At 41.7% G+C, this 22024-nt stretch overlaps 1 protein-coding gene and 1 pseudogene across 4 annotated transcripts; one reads left to right on the plus strand and one right to left on the minus strand.

Annotated features, from left to right (window-relative positions):
* Positions 1-7294: 7294 nt before the first annotated feature.
* Positions 7295-9256, minus strand: LOC147447315 (photosystem I subunit O pseudogene; annotated as a pseudogene).
* LOC147447316 (serine/arginine-rich splicing factor RS41-like) lies at positions 9055-12477 on the plus strand. 4 transcript variants are annotated; one of them, XM_086523155.1, is made up of 6 exons: positions 9055-9193; positions 9313-9467; positions 10610-10722; positions 10918-11156; positions 11348-11497; positions 11957-12477. In XM_086523155.1, exons 2-6 carry the CDS (start codon positions 9353-9355, stop codon positions 12021-12023), a joined length of 684 nt encoding a protein of 227 aa, XP_086379281.1. In that variant the 5' UTR covers positions 9055-9193; positions 9313-9352; the 3' UTR covers positions 12024-12477. The 4 variants fall into 4 exon arrangements, with proteins under 4 accessions (XP_086379281.1, XP_086379283.1, XP_086379284.1 ...); XM_086523157.1 differs by lacking the exon at positions 9055-9193 and adding an exon at positions 10211-10482 and having other exon boundaries at positions 9328-9467; XM_086523158.1 differs by lacking the exon at positions 9055-9193 and adding an exon at positions 10211-10461 and having other exon boundaries at positions 9328-9467.
* Positions 12478-22024: the final 9547 nt, after the last annotated feature.

Genomic DNA, 22024 nt, shown 5'->3' on the forward strand with positions numbered 1-22024 from the left:
AACCTACCAAGTTTCCTTTTTCCTTGTTTTCTACAAATGATCGTTGCACCTGCTAGGCTCGATCTCTCTACTCTACCCTTTTCCCCAGTATCCCTTCTAGTGATCAAAATGATCACTGATCCTGCTACTCTTGCTCTTCTGAACCAATACTCAAAAGTTTCAGGGAACTCCTCTCATGACACTATTATGAATCTCTTGACCTTTAATGACTGGGTCTTAGTCCTAGCCAACCTGGATACTAACTCAAAAGATGGGCTACTTCATCTACAGAATCTGGTGGCCAACCTTGTTGTTATTGAGCTTAGTCATAAATCGGACCTGTTGCAGTTCTCGGCCAAAGGTGCAATATGTTTAACCTATATATCCTGATTTTAACCTATGCTTCTTGCTTTGCGACATCCAAATCCACTAATCTCTCCAAAGCTCCCAAAGGACTTTTTTGTAGGGATGATGCTGCCTTTGAAGCTGTTAAAGACTTTCAGAAGGGGCTTAGTTCATCAAGTGAGGTCTCCCTACTAGAACTTTTTCCTAAAGTCTCTAAATGTTTTCCCTTTCTCCCTGCTAGGCAAATCGCTATTGAAGGGATCGACCTTGACCATCGACTCTGGGACCTCCAGAATAAAGCCTTCATTGCTCCTATCTCCATTGAGACATCGGTCTTTCTTGCGGCACTTCATGCCTCAACAAGTGAAGACTATCGCCTCGAGATTCTCGAAGGAGTTCAGTTTCTAGACAAAGGAGATGTGCTTAAAGCACCCTTTTGCATGCACTTCCTTGATGCCCAAAGATGTCTAGTTTTTTCAGGCATCTATGTCAGGATTAAAGGCACTATGACTTTTTCTAAACAAAGCAATGAGTTTTACTCCGAGTCTATCTAGAATATATACAGGCCATACATTAAATGTGCCTGCAAAGCTCTAGATGCCAAGGTAAACTGTGAAAGCAACATCCTGTGGTTCGACCACGCCATCTGGTACCTTGTCAATCACCTTGAAGACCTGTTCCCCTCTCATGCAGAGGAGCACTTCCGCCCTATGATCTGTCCCTGGTTCAGTGACCAGGCAAGAGAAGCAGTTTGAGCTCAGATTGCCTATCTCCATTTCAGAAACTTCATGTATGAGGCTTTAAAGGAACTGAAATCTGAATCTCCTAGCCATTTAATTTCTAACCTCAACTCTTCTAAGGGTATCAAGCATATCCTTACCCTTCTTAAACCATCTCTAGATCTAGAAGACACTCCAACTCTCAAAAGACCTTTACTAACTAGCTCTGATTCTCATTCTATTACCTCCCTATTAACTCCAGCTTCTACACCTAGCTCTTCTGATGGTCGTGGGAAAGCTAGAAGTTTTACTGGAGGGAGAGGGAAAAGCTTCCCTGTCAAGAAAATGTTTAACTCTTGACTGTACTGTTTTTATTTTTTTAGATTAATGTGACAATCTCCGGGAAGGTCTTTTTGCGGAAGGAAAACAACCGAGCAAAGGATATTGTGCATTGTCATTTTACAAACCGCCTATTTAATTTCTTTACTCCAAAATCCTTTTTTCAGCAAGCATTCAACAGAGTTTTTGGTCATCATGACAGGCTTGACGATTTAACAATTGGTTGGACTTTTGATCCACCAATTAATAATTTCATATACTCAACCGAGTTCCTTACTTTTGATAAAGAGTTAAAGTGTAAGTTCTCCCTTTTTAATGATTATTGTAAGGATTTTGGTGATCTAGGACAGCATGTCTGTACTACTGATTTGACACTAATTAATGAAAGGGAAATAAGGGAATTGATTGAGAACGGTCTCAACCACATTCCACTTCAACCCCTTAACCCTCCACTGGCATTAGCCGCACTATTGTATTGTCTGGCCAACATAGCCACGACTCTGGGGCTAGACAGCTTACAACTTGCTAAGCTATCTGATGCTCTTGTCTCACACTTTCATAACTGTTGCAACACATTCCCACCAGAATGGATTAGTCATGATACAACTTGGCTTACACCTCTACTTGCACGTCTACTATCCAAACTTAAGCAAGACTGATTTGTGGTAGGGCTGGACAAAGCTCCACGCAACCTACTCTCATCTGTAAACATGTAGCAAAAACAGCTGCCATTGCTTGGCTCAATGGCAATGAGTTCACCCTCTCTGAGATGAAACCAAATGAAACCTTACCTTTCCTTGAAAGTTCCTTAGCTTACTTTAAACTTGAAGCTCACAGCAACAAGCTTCCTATCTTGTTCCCCACTTACAAAATTCACAAGCATAAATTCATATGGATGTCTGATGCTTCGAACTGTATCATGCTTCAAGCCCCTGAAGTTATTACCTCTTGTCTTAACCTGATTCTCACGGATTTTAATCTAATTTGCGAAGAGAAATTTTCTACTATTAAAACATTCAGAGGCATTGAAGTCAACCACTTTTGGTTGGTTTAGAATGCGACATAAGTCTTCCTTAATCTACCTCAGAATATTTTCTCTATCTTCACAGCAGATATCACCCAGTGCTATGAGAACATTTCACTGTTTGAGGCCTCCGGGCTTCTCTCTGTCCTTCAACAGACCTGTAGGATGGTCTTTAAAAGAAGAAACAATATGGGATACCATACCATTTCTTTGGTAAGGAGTCCTAGATGGGTAAAAAATACCAAGAAAGGACCGCCTACTTACTATAATTATCTTGATCTATTGAATCTGATTGAATGGTTGTTTATGAACTGCTTCATTCAGCTTGGAGATAAATGCTACAGGCAGATTCATGGAGTTCCAATGGGTTTTTCCTGTTCACCTGTTTTATGCAATCTCTACCGAGCATTCTTTGAATTCAAATGGAGTAAAAAACAACTAGAAATGCCACAAATTTTGCTTGATCTAGCATCATTTAACCACACTTACAGATATATGGATGATATTTTGAGCCTAAACAATCCTATTTTCATAAATTGCTTACCGTTCATATATCCAAAAAATTTACTGATTCAACCTACCTCTTTGGAATATCTGGAGTTCGATGGCAACCAGATTGTTACTAAAACAACCTTTCTGAATATTGAAATTTCACTTCTATCCCCTTTGACAAGTCTCTTTGTCACTGAATTCTCTTGGAAAAGGGATGCCCTTAGTTTGGGACATATTGAATATGTCAAAAAGAAGAGTAATAGACCCCACAAGGTGGCCATAAAAACTTGTCTTGGTATGGTTAATCTTATTATGTACTCTTTCTCTAATACTCTTATTGCCTTCTATGCAACTTGCCATCTGATAAAGAAATATAGAGCCAATGGATTTACTATGAAGGAGCTGTAGAATACTAAAAAGCAATTCATCTCAAAACACTCTTGGTTACTTTCTTGAGCCAATAAAGAGCATGTCATTGAACTGATAAACCTTATACACTAACTTAAGGAGTAGGGGAGGTCTTACCACTTGGTAGACCTCCCCTACCAAGTGGAAGACCTCTTTTGGGTAAAGGTGGGTCTCTCTCTCTCTCTCTCTCTCTCTCTCTCTCTCTCTCTCTCTCTCTCTCTCTCTCTCTCTCTCTCTCTCTCTCTCTCTCTCTCTCTCTCTCTCTCTCTCTCTCGGTTCTTGACCTGGTTTACCTCTTCCTAAAATCAACATTATCATCACTAGCCTCGTCTGATTTATCTTTCCCCTTTTTTACTCAAATTTGCCTTCTATTAATGAAATATGGTAAACTTGCATATTCCCCTCTCTTGGCTCAAACCTGTCCTACACCAGGACCCCCTCAAAAACTAATCGATGGCGCTGATGGTTTTTAAGAAAAATTCTTTCTTTTTTCTAAACAAAATAAGGAGGTTATTCCTACCTGGAGAATATTCTATAACTCCAGTGGGAACCTCCTCTTGAGTATTTAAAATAGGTAATGACTCATTACCTTGATATAGATGGAGCGTTTACTCCTCACTCCATTCTCTGCATGAAAGCGTGCCGATACTCAGAAGCAATCCTATGGCACAGACGGAGCCAACTAGGTAGCTTAATCTCTTATTTTTAGCATGTAGCATTTATCTTTGACAGGCGGCGCTTCTGCAGAACTCTATTTTGGTAGAAAATGGAAGACGACGCCTCATTAAACATCTCTCAGTACGCCAATATATTGGTGGGGCCCGGGTATGGTAGAGGGCTCAAAACCACTGAAACTTACAATGGATGATGAACCTGGCACCCTACCTCTTGTGTATAAAGGTGAGCTTTAAGCTCACTTAGTTCTCATTCAGCCCTACTTGTCTCCTTTTTTCTGTTTTCTGTGAGAGAGGGTCCTGTTCTTGCATCGAAACAATGGCTCCAAACAAGAAGCTTGCTGCCGAATCATTTGAGGTATTTGGGCAATCTTTTCAAAATACAAGCTTTGAAAGTATGGTGGTATGCTAAATCATAAATGTTTGGTTAAAATTATTCGTGGTCGATCTTGCAAAGGTGCACTGATTGGACATTTCATGCACATAGATATATACATATGTGTAAATGGAAGATTGTTGGCTCCTTGATGGCTATCTGGTCTTCCACATGGTTAATTATATTTGAATTCTGAGATGATTGCTGGCTAAACATGCAAATTTGTTAGAATATGGGTTTGGTTTTGCTAAACTTTTTAAGGAATGTTTGCTTATGTAATCTTCTATAAGCTATACTGTCCGTGACAATATGTTTGTTTTCTAAAACAAACTTTTTGGTTACTCAATTGGCTGTGCTCAAGATGTAGCGCATGACCACATTGAGAGAGAGAGAGAGAGAGAGAGAGAGAGAGAGAGAGAGAGAGAGAGAGAGAGAGAGAGAGAGAGAGAGTTTTTCTGTTGGTTAACTTGAGCATTGATTTTTTTAAAAAAATCTGTTGCTAGTCCTTCTTAATGTCCTTTTGTGGCATGTAACGTGACAGCTGTTTGGCAGGTTTTTCCTTACACTGTAATAAATTGAGCATTCTCTATTGCTCTTGGTTATACTGGTTTATTACTCTATGAATCGATGACATTCTTCACCAGGGAAAAAGTGGCAGCCTTATGTTTCTTTTGCCTCTTGCTTTTGATGGACAGGCAATTATTGGTCCTTTCACTTCTGATGCTTAGCCGAGTGCTTCTCACTAGGTTTTTCTAAACAGGCCTCTAGACAGGGATACCCGTATACAGTTAGAGATTTGTTGTTTTAATTCAAGACAATAATGGTCTTTTTGCAGTAGAAACTCAAAGTTAACATTGTAAACTTTCTAAACTTTAGCTTGGCACTTATGGGTCTGTATTGAAGTACCCCGCCTGAATGCTTCTTACATGCATAATTCTTTTGGACAACTTAACTAAGGCACTTTGAACCAAAGGAGTATATAAACTAAAAACTTTTTTTACCTCTCTCTTTCGTTTAGGAACCAAGGTGACATGGATGACAACTAGGGTCACCCAAGTTACCTATATGGCTGTCTGAGAACTAATCGCTGGATTGTTTTCTTACTGTCGATGCAGGTAAGGGTGCCCTTTCCTTGGTGGCTGTTAGAAAGAGGATGTACATTTCAGAACATTACCTTTTTGCAGGACCTAATTATTATCAAATGGCCTGTAACTATGAGATGTATTTTATTTTGATAGAATGTCAAGATAAATATACATCTTTTGAACTATGTTTGCAGATTGAGGTTGTTGTATTTCGGTCTCATGTGATATGCTTATTGTAAATTAATTTAAACTCTCTCTCTCTCTCTCTCTCTCTCTCTCTCTCTCTCTCTCTCTCTCTCAAGCAGCGTTCCATTGTTATTTCTACTGATCACGTTGTGAAGGTGCCCAGCTAGCTTTACCAATATTGGCACGACCACAACCCTGTAGTAGAAAAATCGGCTTGGGATGGGGAGGATGCCATCTTCGGTCTCTCTCTTTCTCTCTCTTCTGCATCTACCTTCACGGTATATTTATCTTCTTGAGCATTTCACCGACACCAGCTTGGCCTCTGCGGATATGGCATCCATGGTGCTCACAACAAGCATGAACATTGGCAGCCACACCGCCTTCTTCTTGGAAGAATGCGTCTGAGTTGGTCCGCCATAACCTTCACTATCGAGAAGACACAAAATCTCCTCTCCTTATAACGCCTACCCCTTTACCCCACAAAGCTTGCATACTTTTTAGCCTTACGTACCCTTTTCTTCAACACATCATGCAATTATATTGATGTGGACAAGCCTTGCACACGGTGTGCAAAATTTGAGAGAGAGAGAGAGAGAGAGAGAGAATAAGTGTAAAGGAAAATTACCAAAATACCCTTCCAATTTGTGAAAATCTCCAAAATACCCCTGGTTGTGAGATTAAATTTCTCCAAAGATAACTTTTTTGTAGCTTTTCATACGAAGACTAATTGTCTATCGATGCAAGATGCTAAATCTAGAATTTGAGTTGGTTATGTAAGCTTTGGAGATGAATTGCTTTTTTTTTTTGCGAGGGAATTTGTGACAAATTACATGCTAAGCACTCAAAAACAAATCTCAATTGTCAAAAAGGAATAAAGATTAGAAAACTTTAACAATCTAGCCAAAATAGATACAAGAGAGGAGAGTGAAGGGGCTAGAGGATGTGGAAGTCAATAGAAAGGGAGACGATGGGATAAAGAGAGGACATATTTGATATTGTTTTACCTACAAAATCTATTATTGAGTCTACAATCTTATCTTATATTCTTATATATCTATGTTCTATATTAAAAGGCAAGGGTGGATGTCTAGGTGGCTGCAAATGCATGCAGCCACACAACATCCACCCTCTTAGCTTATTGCTCTCCATATACAAGCCCTTGGTCCCCGTCAGCTTGCGCACCCCCTTGCAGTCAAGGCCTCCACGTATGCAACACCCTCCACGATAGCAAGCATGCCCGCATGCAAAGACGACTGCTTACGCTTCTAGAGGCAGCCCGTTGGTGGCTACCTGCAATTCAATAGGAAGAGAATAATTGAGTTGGACTTTTAAGTTGGGGGCTCATACAATGTAGCAGAAATCAAGTTGTACCTCTAAGCATGTGCACTAAATGATTATTGATTTGCGGGAGGGAGGTACATAGACCCCACTCTCCGCGGTAGTGTTGCTACAAGCCTCCAATGAGCTACTTAGTTCTCCTACTCCTCGCTCTCCTTCGACCACTGGCCTCCCGACAAACGTGAACAGTCTCCCTGCATGTTATGTGAGGTTCTCAACAAGTGAGCATTTAATACTGGGAATGCCTTGCTCAACAAAAAGTTAGGAAAGTAGCCAAGCTTTTAGGTGTAAGTTGCAGAGAGAGAGAGAGAGAGGCAAGACCCCTACGTTCAGAAGTAGCCGTCCTTGCGGCCCTTGAATCCAAGAAGGAGAACAATTAAGAGGCCAATGTGCTAGGTGGCCATCCACAATTAGAAGGGGGATGTGAGAGCAGGGCATGTAAGCAAGTGCGCAAGATCGGGGCCAATGCTATTGAAGAAGAGACCAGTTAGGCTCTTGCCATTGATTGTTGGGATGTTGGAGGGTACGAGCCACCCGATTAACCCAAAGCCGATAACTAACAAATGTGTCTGGAGCCGGTCACGGACGAAGCAAGTAACGTGGGCCTCGCTTCGCATGTTGCTCAAACAACATATTACCCGCACAGAAATAGGGTTGTGAGGCTGACTGAGGAGGCAGCGGCAACATAGGGACCTCGAGGAGTGCGGGTAAGGCTGGGAAGCCCAGCCACCACGTTGACTTCATCCCTCAACAATTACTATCTTTCTACTCTTCTTCTTTTTGAGAACTTTTCTCTTTGGTCTGCATGTTTGCCAAATGTGGTGTATTTGTTTTCATGAGCTTCCTATTCGGGATGTGGTCTCTTGGAATACATTGACCATTGTAAGGTATGCAAACAAGAACAAGGCCAGGAAATAGTGGGTTGTTATGTCTTCAACAATGGTATGGTGAGGATTCTCTCCAAGTTGTTGAAGAGCTTCCGAAATGGGTAGGCAAGGAAGCTGATCTATGTTTTTTTCATTGGATGCAAAACGGGGGGCCTCTCTAAATGTGATACCATGCATCTAGAAGGCATGTGGCACTAGGTTTGTTTTGAAATATGTTCACCCATGCTCACATCTAGAAGGCATGTGGAAATAGCCAAGGGGTTTGAAGTAAGTGAATGTATGTTTAGTGAGGTCTCTCTCCAAATATGATGACATGTGCTTACATCTTTAGTCGACACAAGCGTTAAATTTGGGAATCTTTTTCCGGATGAACTACCTATTCAAGATGTGGTCTTTTGGGATGCATTGATCATTGCAAGGTACACAAACAAAGCAAGCCCAAAAATTAGCGGGTAAAGGAAAAAAATATGTCAGCAACCTGTTGGTCATATCTATGCCAAGTGCGGCATACATATGTTTGTATTCGATAAATATTCAATTTGTTCTCTACCCATCATTCACCAGCATGGCAATCACCCACACCCGCCCCGTATTGAGGATGTCCAATTGTGTCTGAGCTGGCATCCATCACCAAGTTGCTCAGTTGACAGCAGGCAACATTGTACACTCGTAGAGCATGAATTGGAGATGTATAGAAATAGACATATACACACAATATATACACATGTAGAAATTACACCAATTTATTCATTGCCCACCCACGACAAGTTTGTTCCTTCAAAAGACCTTGCACTAGCCTATCCTCGTCACTATATGGCACGGCTTCGGGTCAAAGGGGATCTAGGGCCTAAATTTGGGGTGCAAGGCAGCTTTAATCTCCACCGTCGGATCACACAGTGAACTAGGGGTGGGTGAACTGAGGGTGAACTGACGGTGAACTAGGGGTGGGTAAGCTAAGGGTGGGTGAACTGGGGGTGAACTAGGGGCGCCTAAACTAGGATATGATCATGTGCCATGCCAACATGGACAGTGACGCGCGCTAGCGTGGTGATAGGGCATTCGGGTGGCAACCGAAACGTCCCAAGTTCGACCCACACTCCGCGAGGCGGGTGAACTAGGGGTGAACTAGCAGTGAACTTGGGGCACCATTTTTGCCCCGAGTTCACCCCCAGTTCACTACATGATCCGACGGCCGAAATTAAAGTCGCCTCGTGCCGCCAAATTTGGGCGTGCCATATAGTGACGAGGCTAGCCTACCTTCACTATATAAGCGTGGTCGTAATTATGCCCCCTTTATCACTCGTTCTCTGACTTCCCTTCCTGTAGCTCTGCCGGAAGCAGGTTAGTCTTTTGTGCGAGCTGGCTATGGCTTGCTAGCAGAAGGCGCTTGTATAGCTACCTCATGTCTGCGTCCCCGTGTTTTTCTACTTATCGATCTGATGTTTTTCTTGTCTCTGCAGCCTGGTAGGAGGCAGCAGCCTTCCTGCTCTCTCCCTCAAGATGGCGAACATAAGACCCATATTTTGCGGAAACTTTGAGTATGACACACGTTCCTCAGAGATAGAGCGGCTGTTCGACAAATACGGCAAGGTTGACAGAGTAGATTTGAAGTCAGGTATGCTCTCTTCTTTCGAAACAGAATATTGGGTCTGGGTCGAAGTAGCCAGATCCACAGTAGAAGATCAGAAATACAAGATTCCAGTTATTGCATGATGGGCATCACGGTGTAATCATTCTAGATTTGTAGTGGTGGGGACAAATTTCCTTTAAAAATTTCTTATATTCTACTTGTTCTGATAGTCTTGGATGTGCCGGATGCAATGTTTGAGGATTCAGCTTAATTTTATTTAGCGTTATGTGAGCATAACAATGATGTTCTTCATGCAAATGTGAAGCTTGGGGCTTATTTCAATCTCAATGATGACCCAACAAAATGGCACCTTTTTCTCTGCTACATGGAGAAAATTTGAATCTTCAAAGGCTTTTGTGTAATATCACTCACAAGGGTCAAAGAATTCTAAAGAGACTTGCTTGACACAACCAGGAGCTGCTTTTTTTTCCTAAACAATCAAGCACGTGAAAGACACCACTTTGTGATAACAAAGATGATGGAATGGGTTGTAAGCTAGCAGTGGGTGCCACCACTATTTCAGCACTTGCTGTTGCAAACTAGTTTTGTAGTTGACATTCACCCATTCATCTTAATTAAGGCATGCTCAGAAAGTAGGTCCTTGACAACAGATGGCTTGGTAGTTGTGTTTTGTTTGTAGAGTGTGTTTTCACAGAGTTGTCGTCAATGGCACAGAATTAACTTTGTGTTGACTAAGGAAATGGTACTTAAAGTTTCATTTGGCGCAGGCGTTGTCTTCGGAAGCCTTTGGGTTTCTTCAGTTGTTTCCCTTCCTCTCTTACATGACATCCTACAACCAAATTATGCAATGGGCATCATCCAGACAACTTTCAGTCCTTTGCCAGATCGTCCTCATAGCTCATCCTTTGCATTTTTCCAGCTTGGAAGGTCGGGTCATTCACTACTGCATTCGCAACCTGACCATCCACCAACGTGCAGCTCTTCCTTTTGTCACCGGCTCTGCCAATCACCATGAAAGGCCTGTCTTACATTTCACATGGTTATTGCGCATATCATGACTTTTTGATATGTTTTTAAAAGGCCGTCTTTGTTCAGGTGTTTGTGTATATAAATATGAAGTCTGTAACTTGCTGTCGAGTTAATTTCTGCAAAGTCTTCGACTGCAGGCTTTGCTTTTGTATACATGAGTGATGAAAGAGATGCAAGGGATGCTATTCGAGCTTTAGATAATTATGAATTTGGAAGACAAAGGCGTCGTCTTCGTGTGGAATGGGCCAAGGTCAGTTGAGTGCTTTCTCATTTACTGTTTCGTGTTTAGTGCATACCCTTTATTACCTCTTGTTAGGTAAAGGATTTGCTGGCTTTTTGTTGTGCTGTCTTCTTATTTTCTTGCAGTTTGTTCTTCTCATGCGTTGTTTTACTTTTTGGGAGTGACATATATTTGTTCTGTCAATGCTGGTTATTGTATCCACAGCAAGCAGATGGTGCTATAAGGCGGCGAGAAGATGCAAGAAGAAGCATTGCAAAGCAAAGGCCTACCAAAACACTTTTTGTAGTAAACTTTGATCCTTTGGATACAAGGTCGCGAGATTTGGAACGGCATTTTGAGCCCTATGGCAAGATTGTTCAAGTTCGTATCCGGAAGAATTTTGCATTTATTCAGTATGAGACGCAAGAAGAGGCAACAAAAGCTTTGGAAGCCACGAATATGAGGTTGTCACAGTGGTTTCGATAACCTTGTTTTGAGGTCTCATTTGTATGGCTAGTTCAGTTGTATGAAACCATGCATGCAATTTGTTTTACTTTTGCAGTTTGTTCTAGAAATTAATACCTTTTTTTTCTTTTCTTAGCTCTGTTCTTATTGAACAAGGTGTGCTTATCTAGGCTTTTTATTGTTGCTTCAGCAAAATATTGGATAGAGTCATAACAGTTGAATATGCAACCCGTGAAGATGGGGACCGGGATCGTGGCAGTGTCAGTCCAGGGCGTGGAAGAGGAAGACGTGAGAGCCCTGACTATGGACGAGGAAGAAGTCCTGCTTTCAGGCGATCAAGGTACAAAATACTGTTCTCGATTGTGTCATCTTGAGTCAGGACCAGATAGAGAAGGTTGGTTATGGTAATAAGCAAAGATTAGAAGGTCAAAGAAAGTTCGCTTTGCATGATTCAGTTGGCCAATCTTTCAAAATGATCGCATGTTTTTCCATGTCTGTTGCTGTTCTAGTGCTTGAAAAAACCCAGGTTTAGGTAGTCTCACCTACAAAGAGAACCTACAAATTTTGAAATTTACCTCCAAATTTTAAATTTGAAGGTAAGATAACCTACAAAATTAGCAGGAATTTATTGTGAAAACATTCAATTATACCCATTTACCTCTTAAATTTTCTCTGTAAATTTTTCATTTTTTAAAGAAAAAAGTTTATTGTTGGAGCCTGCGGTGCCTGCTTGCTGTCTCCTTTAGAGTCTTTTGAGAATGAAGTTCCATTTTAATTAGGTGTTACCTTGTGGATGCAGCCGATCACCACCTCGTCGATATCGCAGTCAATCTCCCGATTATGGACCTTATGGAGGCCAACGCTAGAGAGGAGATACTTATCATCTAAGTAATGTGTATAATGCATGTAGGTGAAGCTCTTCACACTGTTCAGCTGACGCAATTGATCATGCGTGAGAATCAGGAATTGTTTGTGTCAAGACATTGGAGTAAAAGTGTCATCGTGTGCTACTTTTGAGAGGTCTCAAGTATTGAAAGTCGTAAAAAGTACCTTCTAGAAGGCATTTATCCTGTCAAGCTTATAGATGTTCATAAAAAAAATGCCCACAAAAGCAGGGAGTGTGGCATTTTTTTGAAGTAAATGCTACATTTCTTGCCAGCGAAGGACTTAAAGGAGCTTTTACTAAAATGACTGCTTTGATCTGGTTCTTATGATCGATTCATGATAATGGGAATTGGGAGGCATGGAGATTTTCCTGTTATTGTATTCATTCTTGTTGGGAGTGTTGATGATTTGAATAACCAGCCTCCTCTTTGTTGATGGGATAAAAGCAAATCGTCGCACATCAGAATCTTTGCGTAGCGGAGGTGCTCAATTTATTTTTCTGTGAAGATTATTTATTTTGCTCCCAAGGGGACAGGAGTCTTTAGCGAGAGGGAATTGGGTTTGGAGAACCGTATGTTTAAGTGCTGTAAGTCAATGATAAGTTTTATTTGTTCGTGGCTTTTTATGTACAATCAACTGGCTTGTGCTTGGGTTTTTCATGAAGTATTTTGATCGAGGATAGGGTTAACCTGACAACAGAGAAAGGTAATGATGCGGGGGGATTCTTCTCTTTCAATGCAAATCTGACGTGAAGATCAGTTTAGATTGTCTGATTAGGCCCTTTTTCCAAGGGCATTATTGATATTTTCAGAAATTTGTGTAGGTAGGTCCTAAAGATGCACTTTTGCTCCAAAAGAAGGTAAAAAAAGTTGGGCTCTCAACCAATTACCTTGCAGGACTTTATATATTTTTTCAAACAAGATTTGTGAAATGATGGAACGCAGATTCTTGAACCATTGATGTACGCCTCCTTACCCTAGTGGTCTTCATGCTTGTTTTTTTAAGGCAATCTAAGTCGTGGCAATCATTGGCAGTGCTCGTGTAACATCCAGCTATGGCTGCATTCATCATGGTGATAGTACTGTACATTGACTCCAGAAATCTTTGCTCTATTTTCTGTCGATAGATATGTAGGGGCCCTGTACTCAGCATTGTCGTGCAGTGTTGTCCCATGTTCTATGGAAGTGTGAGGTTGTGAATTATTGAGTGTACACTACAATGTACATGTCTGTACATTTGCAACATGACATGTGCCACTGTCCACATGGGTGACAGTTGTGTTAGTAACAAGGTATTCTTTTTTTGTATTCGAGCTATATGGGTTTCAAAGTAATGAAGGAGATTGAACAAAAGGGGAATTTTTGAAAGTGAGGAGAGCACGGAAGTGAATTGAAGTGGCGCAGACGGTGCAAAGTATCCATTTATTAGGGCAGGGTTGCCCTTAGAAGTTCATGCATTTGTATATTTCTGGGTAATAGTGTAATTTTTGACCTATTGAATATGGATTAATACCCAAAAATAGGTAAATTGCCTATTGAAAGGGTGCCTTGCTATTTGAAGGTGTTTGATTGTTTCTTGTGGCATGGCAGGCGATTGGGGTAAAGTTGCTTGCTAGATTCTCACTTGGGCTCTTTGATTCAACAAAGCTCTATTTAATGTGAAAGAAGGTCGATGTATGTGGGTGTCTAAATTGACTAGTGCAGGGAGATGTTATTGTAATATAGGTTTTGGTTTTGTTTCTTTTCCTCAAATTTTTGTACCATTTTTTTATATAATGGGAGCTTTCTTGGTGCATAGTGTCACAAATATGGATGGGAAGGAAGCACAATTTATGTGTCAGAAGTGTCAATTCTTTTGCAAGAGGAAATTGAACCTTTCTTTTTTATTTTCTTGGTGGGCATTTGAGTATAGCACAACACATGTTAATTTATTGCATTCAATAGTTATTAAGAGTGGGAAACCTACACAGGGTTTGCCTTTTAAGTAGAGGACATGGTTGGGTGGAGCATGGATTTCCACTTCTTCCCTTGGCCTTTGAGGATGTTGAAAGTGTGTGTGCATGTGTGTGATGCACACATACACCTCAAGCTTCTCTTGCTTTGAACATTGTGCGCTCTCTCTCTCTCTCTCTCTCTCTCTCTCTCTCTCTCTCTCATAATAGGTTTTGAGTTCAACTCTCCTCGTTGGATAGATCTTTAAGGCCTCTTGGGATAGTTTCCATAATCTTAAAATACTCTCTCTCTCTCTCTCTCTCTCTCTCTCTCTCTCTTTGTATGCGTGCTCCTGTAGTCACCTACAAGTTGGGTCGTGTGTGTGTGTGCTCTCTCTCTCTCTCTCTCTCTCTCTCTCTCTCTCTCTCTCTCTTTTTGCGTGCTCCTCTAGTCACCTACAAATTGGTTCATGTGTGCGTATGCTCGTTATACACAATCCCAAACTTCTCCAAGGCCTCTTCCTTCCATTCAACACTACAAATTGCAAGGAGCCCCACACCGCATTTTCTCCCTTGCTTATGTTGCTACCTTGCTTCCATTACGTTAATTGCAAAGCTTCAGCATGTTTTGGTTTCTTTGCTATAATTCAACATTGCCTTCACTTCATAAGGCGCTTTCTTCAGTGCTACACTATGGATCTCGTAGCATTACATTAAAAAGAAAATTTATTTTTAATTTTCTACTCACCAAGGCTTTGCAAAAGACCTGAAGTTAACCCTTACGGACACCTTATCACCTTTGTGTTACGTATGGAGCCTGATTTCTCCTTGTATTTCTACGGTAAAAGCGCACATTTGTAAGGCTCCCATTATGAGGAGAAGCCATCGTGCGTGAAGGAAAATCACTCGTCGGAAACCAAAATTTTCACGGCCAAAAATCAGGGTTAACTTTAGAGGCCGTCCCTGAGACTTTTTTTTCCCTCGTCGGAATATTCCTTTTCGTCGGAATATTATAGTCGGACGGCGGTCGGAAAGTGGTCGGAAAACAACTGTTGGTTGGTCGGTGGCCAGTAGTCAATGGCCAGTGGTCGGTGGTCGGAAGTCAATGACCGGTGGTCGGTAGCCGAATTCAAAAGCGGATTTGTCTACACAAGGGTGGCCACACATGGGCGGATTGGACGGTCCGATTTGGACTTATTCACACAAGGGCGGCTACACATGGCTGCCTCTCATGAGAGAAGGCAACCCTTTTGGCCTATAAAAGGGTGCCATTTCTACACACATTTCATAGTGTGAAGTTGATGCAACAAGGTGAGTGTGAGGTGGTGAGAGTGAAGCAAGGCGGGAGCTCCATTAAGGGTATAATCCCCTTGTAAACTACTTCTTGTTTTGAAGTATTAAAGCCATTGAGTGGCTCCTTTCCCGTGGACGTAATCCACATTGGGTGAACCACGTATATCGTGTGTACTCTCTCTCTCTCTCTCTCTCTCTACTCTATAATCTCTTGTGTGTGAAATCTCTCTCTCTCCATTAAGTAATCTACTCAATTATCTATTTAGCTACGTCTTATTTCCTAACAACTGGTATCAGAGCAAGGTTTGCTCGTAGCTAAATTATCTCAAAGAAAGGATTCTTAGAATTGAGTGGGAGTTATGGTGGAGAAAGGGAGGCTCAAGATTGAGAAGTTCAACGGCAAAAACTACCAACATTGGAAGATACAGATTGAAGACTATCTCTACCAGAAGGACCTCTATTTTTCACTAGGCGGTCTTGCAAAGAAGCCCGCAACAATGGCAGATGAAGCGTGGATTGTCCTTGATCGAAAGGCACTGGGAACAATCCGGTTAAGCTTGGCGTCAACGGTGGCCTTCAATGTTTCAGAGATGAAGACCACGGAGGACTTAATGAAGTCACTTGACGACTTCTACGAGAAACCATCGGCATCCAATAAGGTATTTCTTATGAAGCGCTTGTTCAATCTAAAGATCACAGAGAATGGTTCAGTTGCAGAACACCTAAATGACTTTAACACAAACATAAGTCAACTTCGATCGGTGAAAATCAATTTCGATGATGAGGTGCGAGCTCTCTTTATACTATCATCTCTACCCGTTGGGACAGCCTTGTGATGGCTGTAAGCAATTCTATTTCTGGTACAAATACTCTTAAGTTTGATGATGTTGTGGGTGTTCTCCTAAGTGAGGAAATACGAAGGAGAAGCACAGGAGAATCATCAAGTACTGCATTGCCAGTGGAAACAAGAGGAAGGCTTAAGGAGAGGTTCAAAAGCCAAAAGGGTCGTGATCGCTCAAGACGAAGCAAGTCACGCACAAAGTCAGTTCTTGAATGTTGGAACTGCGGCAAGAAGGGCCACGTCAAGAAGGATTGCTGGTCCAAGAAGAGGAAGGAGATTGAGTCTCAAAACAACAAGCCAACATCGGATGCCAATGTGGTAGGTAAAGTAGAGCAAGATGTACTAATTCTCTCATTAGACAATGTGTCTAATTCTTGGATAGTAGATTCCAGGGCTTCATTCCATGCGACACCACACAAGCAACATTTCCAAGATTACACCAAAGGTAATTTTGGGTATGTATACTTGGGAGATGATGAAGCTTGTGAGATTGTCGGCAAAGGTACAGTTTCTGTCAAAATTGCTAACAGAAATGAATGGAAGCTTAAAGATGGTAGGCATGTTCCTTCTCTTCGAAAAAATTTGATCTCTACAGGAAAATTGGACGATGAAGGTCACAACATTGCATTCGAAAACAAACGATGGAAGATCTCAAAGGGATCTTTGGTAGTTGCCAAGGGAGAAAAGGTCGGTACACTTTACTTGTGTACTATGAGCACGCAGCCTTCAGCTTGTGTAGCAACTACAGAAGTTGACAGTGCGGTGTGGCACTATCGACTTGGGCATTTGAGTGCCAAAGGAATGCAAATCCTTCAAACAAAGAAGCTTCTACCATGTTTGAAAGAAGTGGACTTAGAGTTCTCTGAAGATTGTGTTTATGGTAAACAAAAGAGGGTAAAATTCCAAAAATCAGGAAATGAAAGAAAAAATAAAAAACTTGAGTTGGTTCATTCTGATGTTTGGGGTTCTGCAAGTACACCATCACTTGGTGGCTCATTGTACTATGTAACATTTATAGACGATGCGACTAGAAAAACATGGGTTTATGTCATGAAGAATAAATCCGATGTATTTTCCATATTTCAAAGGTGGAAAGCCTTTGTGGAGAATGAAACATGTACCAAGGTTAAATGCCTCAGATCCGACAATGGAGGCGAATATTGCAGCCAAGCTTTTGAAAGCTTTTGTGCTAGCAATGGCATTTAAAGGCAAAGGACAACCCCAAGGACACCTTAACAAAATGGGATTTCGGAAAGGATGAACAGGACAATCATGGAGCGAGCACGAAGCATGCGGCTACATGCAGGCCTACCGCTTGAGCTTTGGGCGGAAGCTGTAAGTACGTCTGTGTACTTAATCAATCGGTCACCCTCAACGGCATTGGATGGGGGAGTTCCAGAAGAGGCATGGACAGGTAAACCGGTGAATTATGCATTTCTCAAAGTATTTGGGTGTGAGGCTTTCATGCACATAGATAGAAGCTTAAGATCGAAGCTAGATGCAAAGTCCAAAAAGTGTTTCTTCATTGGCTATGGAGAAGGTGACTTTGGGTATCGCCTATGGAATCCTGAAGATGGTAAAATCTTAAGGAGTAGGGATGTAATTTTTAACGAACAAAATATGTACAAAGATTACTTGGAAAGAAAACAAACAAAAGAAACAGGTGATGAGTACATGGAGCTTGAGGATGGTGAAGACTCAAGGACTGCAAACGGTGACAATGTGGAATAACGTCAACCAAATGAGGAGCCTCAATCTATTCCCCGAAGATCTTCAAGAGAAAGTAGACCTCCAGAAAGGTTTGTTCCTTCCTTCAACCATCTCTTGATCTCAGATTCTGGGGAGCCAGAATCATACGAAGAAGCTATGCAACATGAATCCAAAGAAGAATGGACGAAAAGTATGCAAGTGGAGATGGACTCACTAAATCGCAACCAAACATGGGAGTTGGTTGAGTTGCCTAAAGGTAAGCGAACACTTCAAAACAAATGGGTGTACAAGCTGAAGGAAGAAGAAGGTGGGAAGAAAAGGTACAAGTCTAGGCTTGTGGTAAAAAGTTTTTCTCAAAAGAAAGGTATTGACTTCAATGAAATATTTTCTCCTGTTGTAAAAATGAACTCAATTAGTCTTGTCTTAAGCCTTGTGGCTGCTCATGATCTAAATCTCGAGCAAATGGATGTAAATACGGCATTCCCTCACGGTGACTTAGAGGAGGAAATCTACATGCTTCAACCAAAGGGATATGAAGTAAAAGGTAAGGAGAAAATGGTTTGCACATTAAAGAAGAGCTTGTATGGTTTAAAGCAAGCATCAAGACAATGGTACTTGAAGTTTGATCGATGGATGTTGGATCATGGATTCACAAGATGCAACTTGGATCATTGCGTCTACACGAAGAATTTGGGAGATGGGAAATTCATCATCCTAATGTTGTATGTTGATGACATGTTGATTGCAAGTGTTAACATGCAGGACATCAAAGACCTAAAAGAGGAGCTGTCTAAATCTTTTTCAATGAAAGTTTTGGGTGCTGCAAAGAGGATACTTGGTATGAAAATATCAAGGGACAGGACGAAGAAGACAATAAAGCTATCTCAAGAAGATTACATCAAGAAGGTACTAGAAAGGTTTGCAATGCAAAATGCAAAACCAGTTTCTACACCTTTGGCTGGTCACTTTAAACTAACGAAGGATATGTGTGCAAAGACACAAGAGGAGATAGCCTATATGTCTAAAGTTCCATATGCTGCAGCGGTAGGTTCTCTAATGTTTGCTATGGTCTGGACAAGGCCAGACATTGCACATGCAGTGGGAGTTGTGAGTAGGTTCATGGACAACCCAGGTAAAGAGCATTGGCAGGCTGTGAAGTGGATACTTAGGTATTTAAAAGGGACAACAACAAATGCGTTATATTTTGGAGGAACTAATATTTTTCTAGAAGGGTATGCTGATGCAGATATGGCAGGTGACAAAGATACTCGAAGGAGCACTACTGGCTATGTGTTCACGGTTGGAGGCACAACAGTAAGCTGGGCTTCAAAGCTACAGAAAGTGGTTTCACTTTCTACCACGAAAGCAAAGTATGTAGAAATGACGGAGGCAAGCAAAGAAATTCTGTGGCTTCACAGATTCTTAGAAGAGCTTGGATTCAAACAAGACAATTGTGTTTTGTACAGTGATAGCCAAAGTGCTATCCATCTTGCGAAGAACTCAGCCTTTCATTCAAGGACAAAGCACATTGAGGTGAGATATCACTTCATACGCACTCTTTTGGAAGAGGGACAACTAAAGTTAGGAAAGGTGCATACAAGTGAAAATCCTGCGGACATGTTTACAAAGGTGGTCAACAAGGAGAAGTTGAGCTTTTGCTCATCTTCAATCGGCATTCAAGGATAAGAAGCCAGGATGGAAAGCAGTCAGAGGTTTGGAGATCAGTCTCCAAGTGGGAGATTGTTAAGTATGGAGCCTGATTTACCCTTGTAATTTCTATGGTAAAAGCGCACATTTGTAAGGCCCCCATTATTAGGAGAAGCCATCGTACGTGAAGGAAAATCACTCGTCGGAAACCAAATTTTTCACGGCCAAAAATCAGGGGTAACTTTAGGGGCCTCGTGGGCGGAAGCCCCTGAGACTTTTTTTTTCCCTCGCCGGAATATTATGGCCGGACAACGGCCGGAAAGTGGTGGAAAACAACCGCTGGTTGGCCGGTGGCCAGTAGTCAATCGCAGGTGGCCGGTGGCCGAATTCAAAAGCGGATTTGTCTACACAAGGGCGGCCACACAAGGGCGGATTGGAGGGTCCGATTTGGACTTATTCACACAAGGGCGGCTACACATGGCTGCCTCTCATGAGAGAAGACAGCCCTTTTGGCCTATAAAAGAAGGCCATTTCTACACACATTTCATAGTGTGAAGTTGATGCAACAAGGTGAGTGTGAGATGGTGAGAGTGAAACAAGGCGGGAGATCCATTAAGGGTATAATCCCTTTGTAAACTACTTCTTGTTTTGAAGTACTAAAGCCATTGAGTGGCTGCTTTCCCGTGGACGTAACCCACATTGGGTGAACCACGTATATTGTGTGTACTCTCTCTCTCTCTCTCTCTCTCTACTCTATAATCTCTTGTGTGTGAAATCTATCTCTCTGCATTAAGTAATCTACTCAATTATCGATTTAGCTACGTCTTATTTGCTAACACTTTGACGGACGCATTATTATTTATTTGATTGAGTCATGGATCGGGCTTGCCGGTCTAATAGGTGTGTAGGTGATTGCCGATGAGAGGCGCACCACTTATCTTATTTTTACAGTAGTTTTGCAACGACCAGCCATTGTGGGCATTCAAGTGTGAATGGATTGAACTCTTATAAAAGGTCTATTTAACCTAAAAATCCTCATTCTTTGAGGTGCAAGCTAAGAAGTGCTCTTGCTCCATCTCTGTCTCCTTCTCCTTCGTGTGTTCATGTGTGTATATGTGAGAGTGTGTGATCGAGCATTGCGCCTGCATCGGCAAAGCGGTTGAGCACGGCGGCATCAACAGCTCTTTCGTAGCACAGGATCCTTCACGACGGAAGCATTGAGTGGTGAGTGACACATCCATGTCCCTTTGAGCTTGCTAGGATTGTCTAGTTGTGTGCTGACACTCTTTCGAAGCTCGCATGCACTGCACATGCAAGTTCCCAGTCCTCCGATACGTGCGGCTAAGCATACATTTGGTGCCGCTGTCAGGAACTACCTTGCACTAAGCTTGAGGAGCACTCAATGCTACCTCATGAAGCCTTCACTTCTGTCATTTCTGGTTTTTTGTTGAGTTGTGTGAGAAGTGTAAGGTGCAGGTTTAGTAGGATTTGTAAGCTTTGTTAAGTGTTGCAGTGTACTTGCTTTTGTTAGATTTGTTAGATCTGTAATGTGCAGGTGTTAGAAAATCTGTTAGTTAGTGTAAATCTGTAAATGCAGTAGATAGTGAGTAGATTGAGTACTCCGCGGGTGAGTGAGCAGTTTTGCTTTGTTAGGAAGTGTACAAAGTGTGCAATGCTTAGTGTAGACAGTGTGTAGCTTACTGTGTTAGACAGTGTGTGAGCAGAGGTAATTAGTGTTAATTATTTGTGTTAGTTGCAAGGAGGTTACTTTGGGGTGTAGCATCTCAACTCCAGAAAGCCCAACGAGAGGAAGGAGAGTCGGTGAGGGACTTTATTAGTCACTTGAAGCATTTGAATTCTCGTTGTAATCCAAATGAGCGCTTCAATAATAACCAATTGCTTGATAGATTCATTACGGGACTACGACATGAGGATATACAATGGCCTAGTCATTAGAGGTATCACCACTTGGGAGGCAGTCACCACCAATGCGATCCAATTAGAGGATAATTTAATGATTCAAGGAGAAAGAGTGTTTGTTGAGCCTAGATCTACTAGCTCGCAAGCATCGGGGCGTGAGCCAATGACCATAAAACCTATTGCTAAAGAGCCAAAGATATTATGAGATGACTTTAGCATATCTCACCAAGGCCATTCAAGAAATTCTTAGAGACAATCGTGCTCCACAAAACAATCATATGTATCCAAGAAGGGAACAACAATGGTGCTCAGTTTGCTATGGTCTGCATAGTATCAATGAATGCCCTACGTTTAGAGTAAAATTTGTGGGAATTGCAATGCATGTGGTAGGTATGGTCATCAAGCCAAGGATTGCATAGTATTTAAACGTGCAATGGCTAATAGACCAACCTTAGAATGGACGGACACACCTCGAGTGCCTGCATGGGTGCCAGCCCCACCTCTTGAACAACCGTCACAACAAGAATCACTTCTGTGAATCAAGTCGGTTGTGAGTCATCTATTGCTTGTTTGGAAGGCTGTGAGGAAGATATACACCCTAATATTGCCTATGGCATTGATGCACTTAAAGAAAGTCCACA

Source organism: Adiantum capillus-veneris, chromosome 11 (genome assembly GCF_014529385.1).
Source record: "Adiantum capillus-veneris isolate H3 chromosome 11, ASM1452938v2, whole genome shotgun sequence".
Lineage (NCBI taxonomy): Eukaryota > Viridiplantae > Streptophyta > Polypodiopsida > Polypodiales > Pteridaceae > Adiantum > Adiantum capillus-veneris.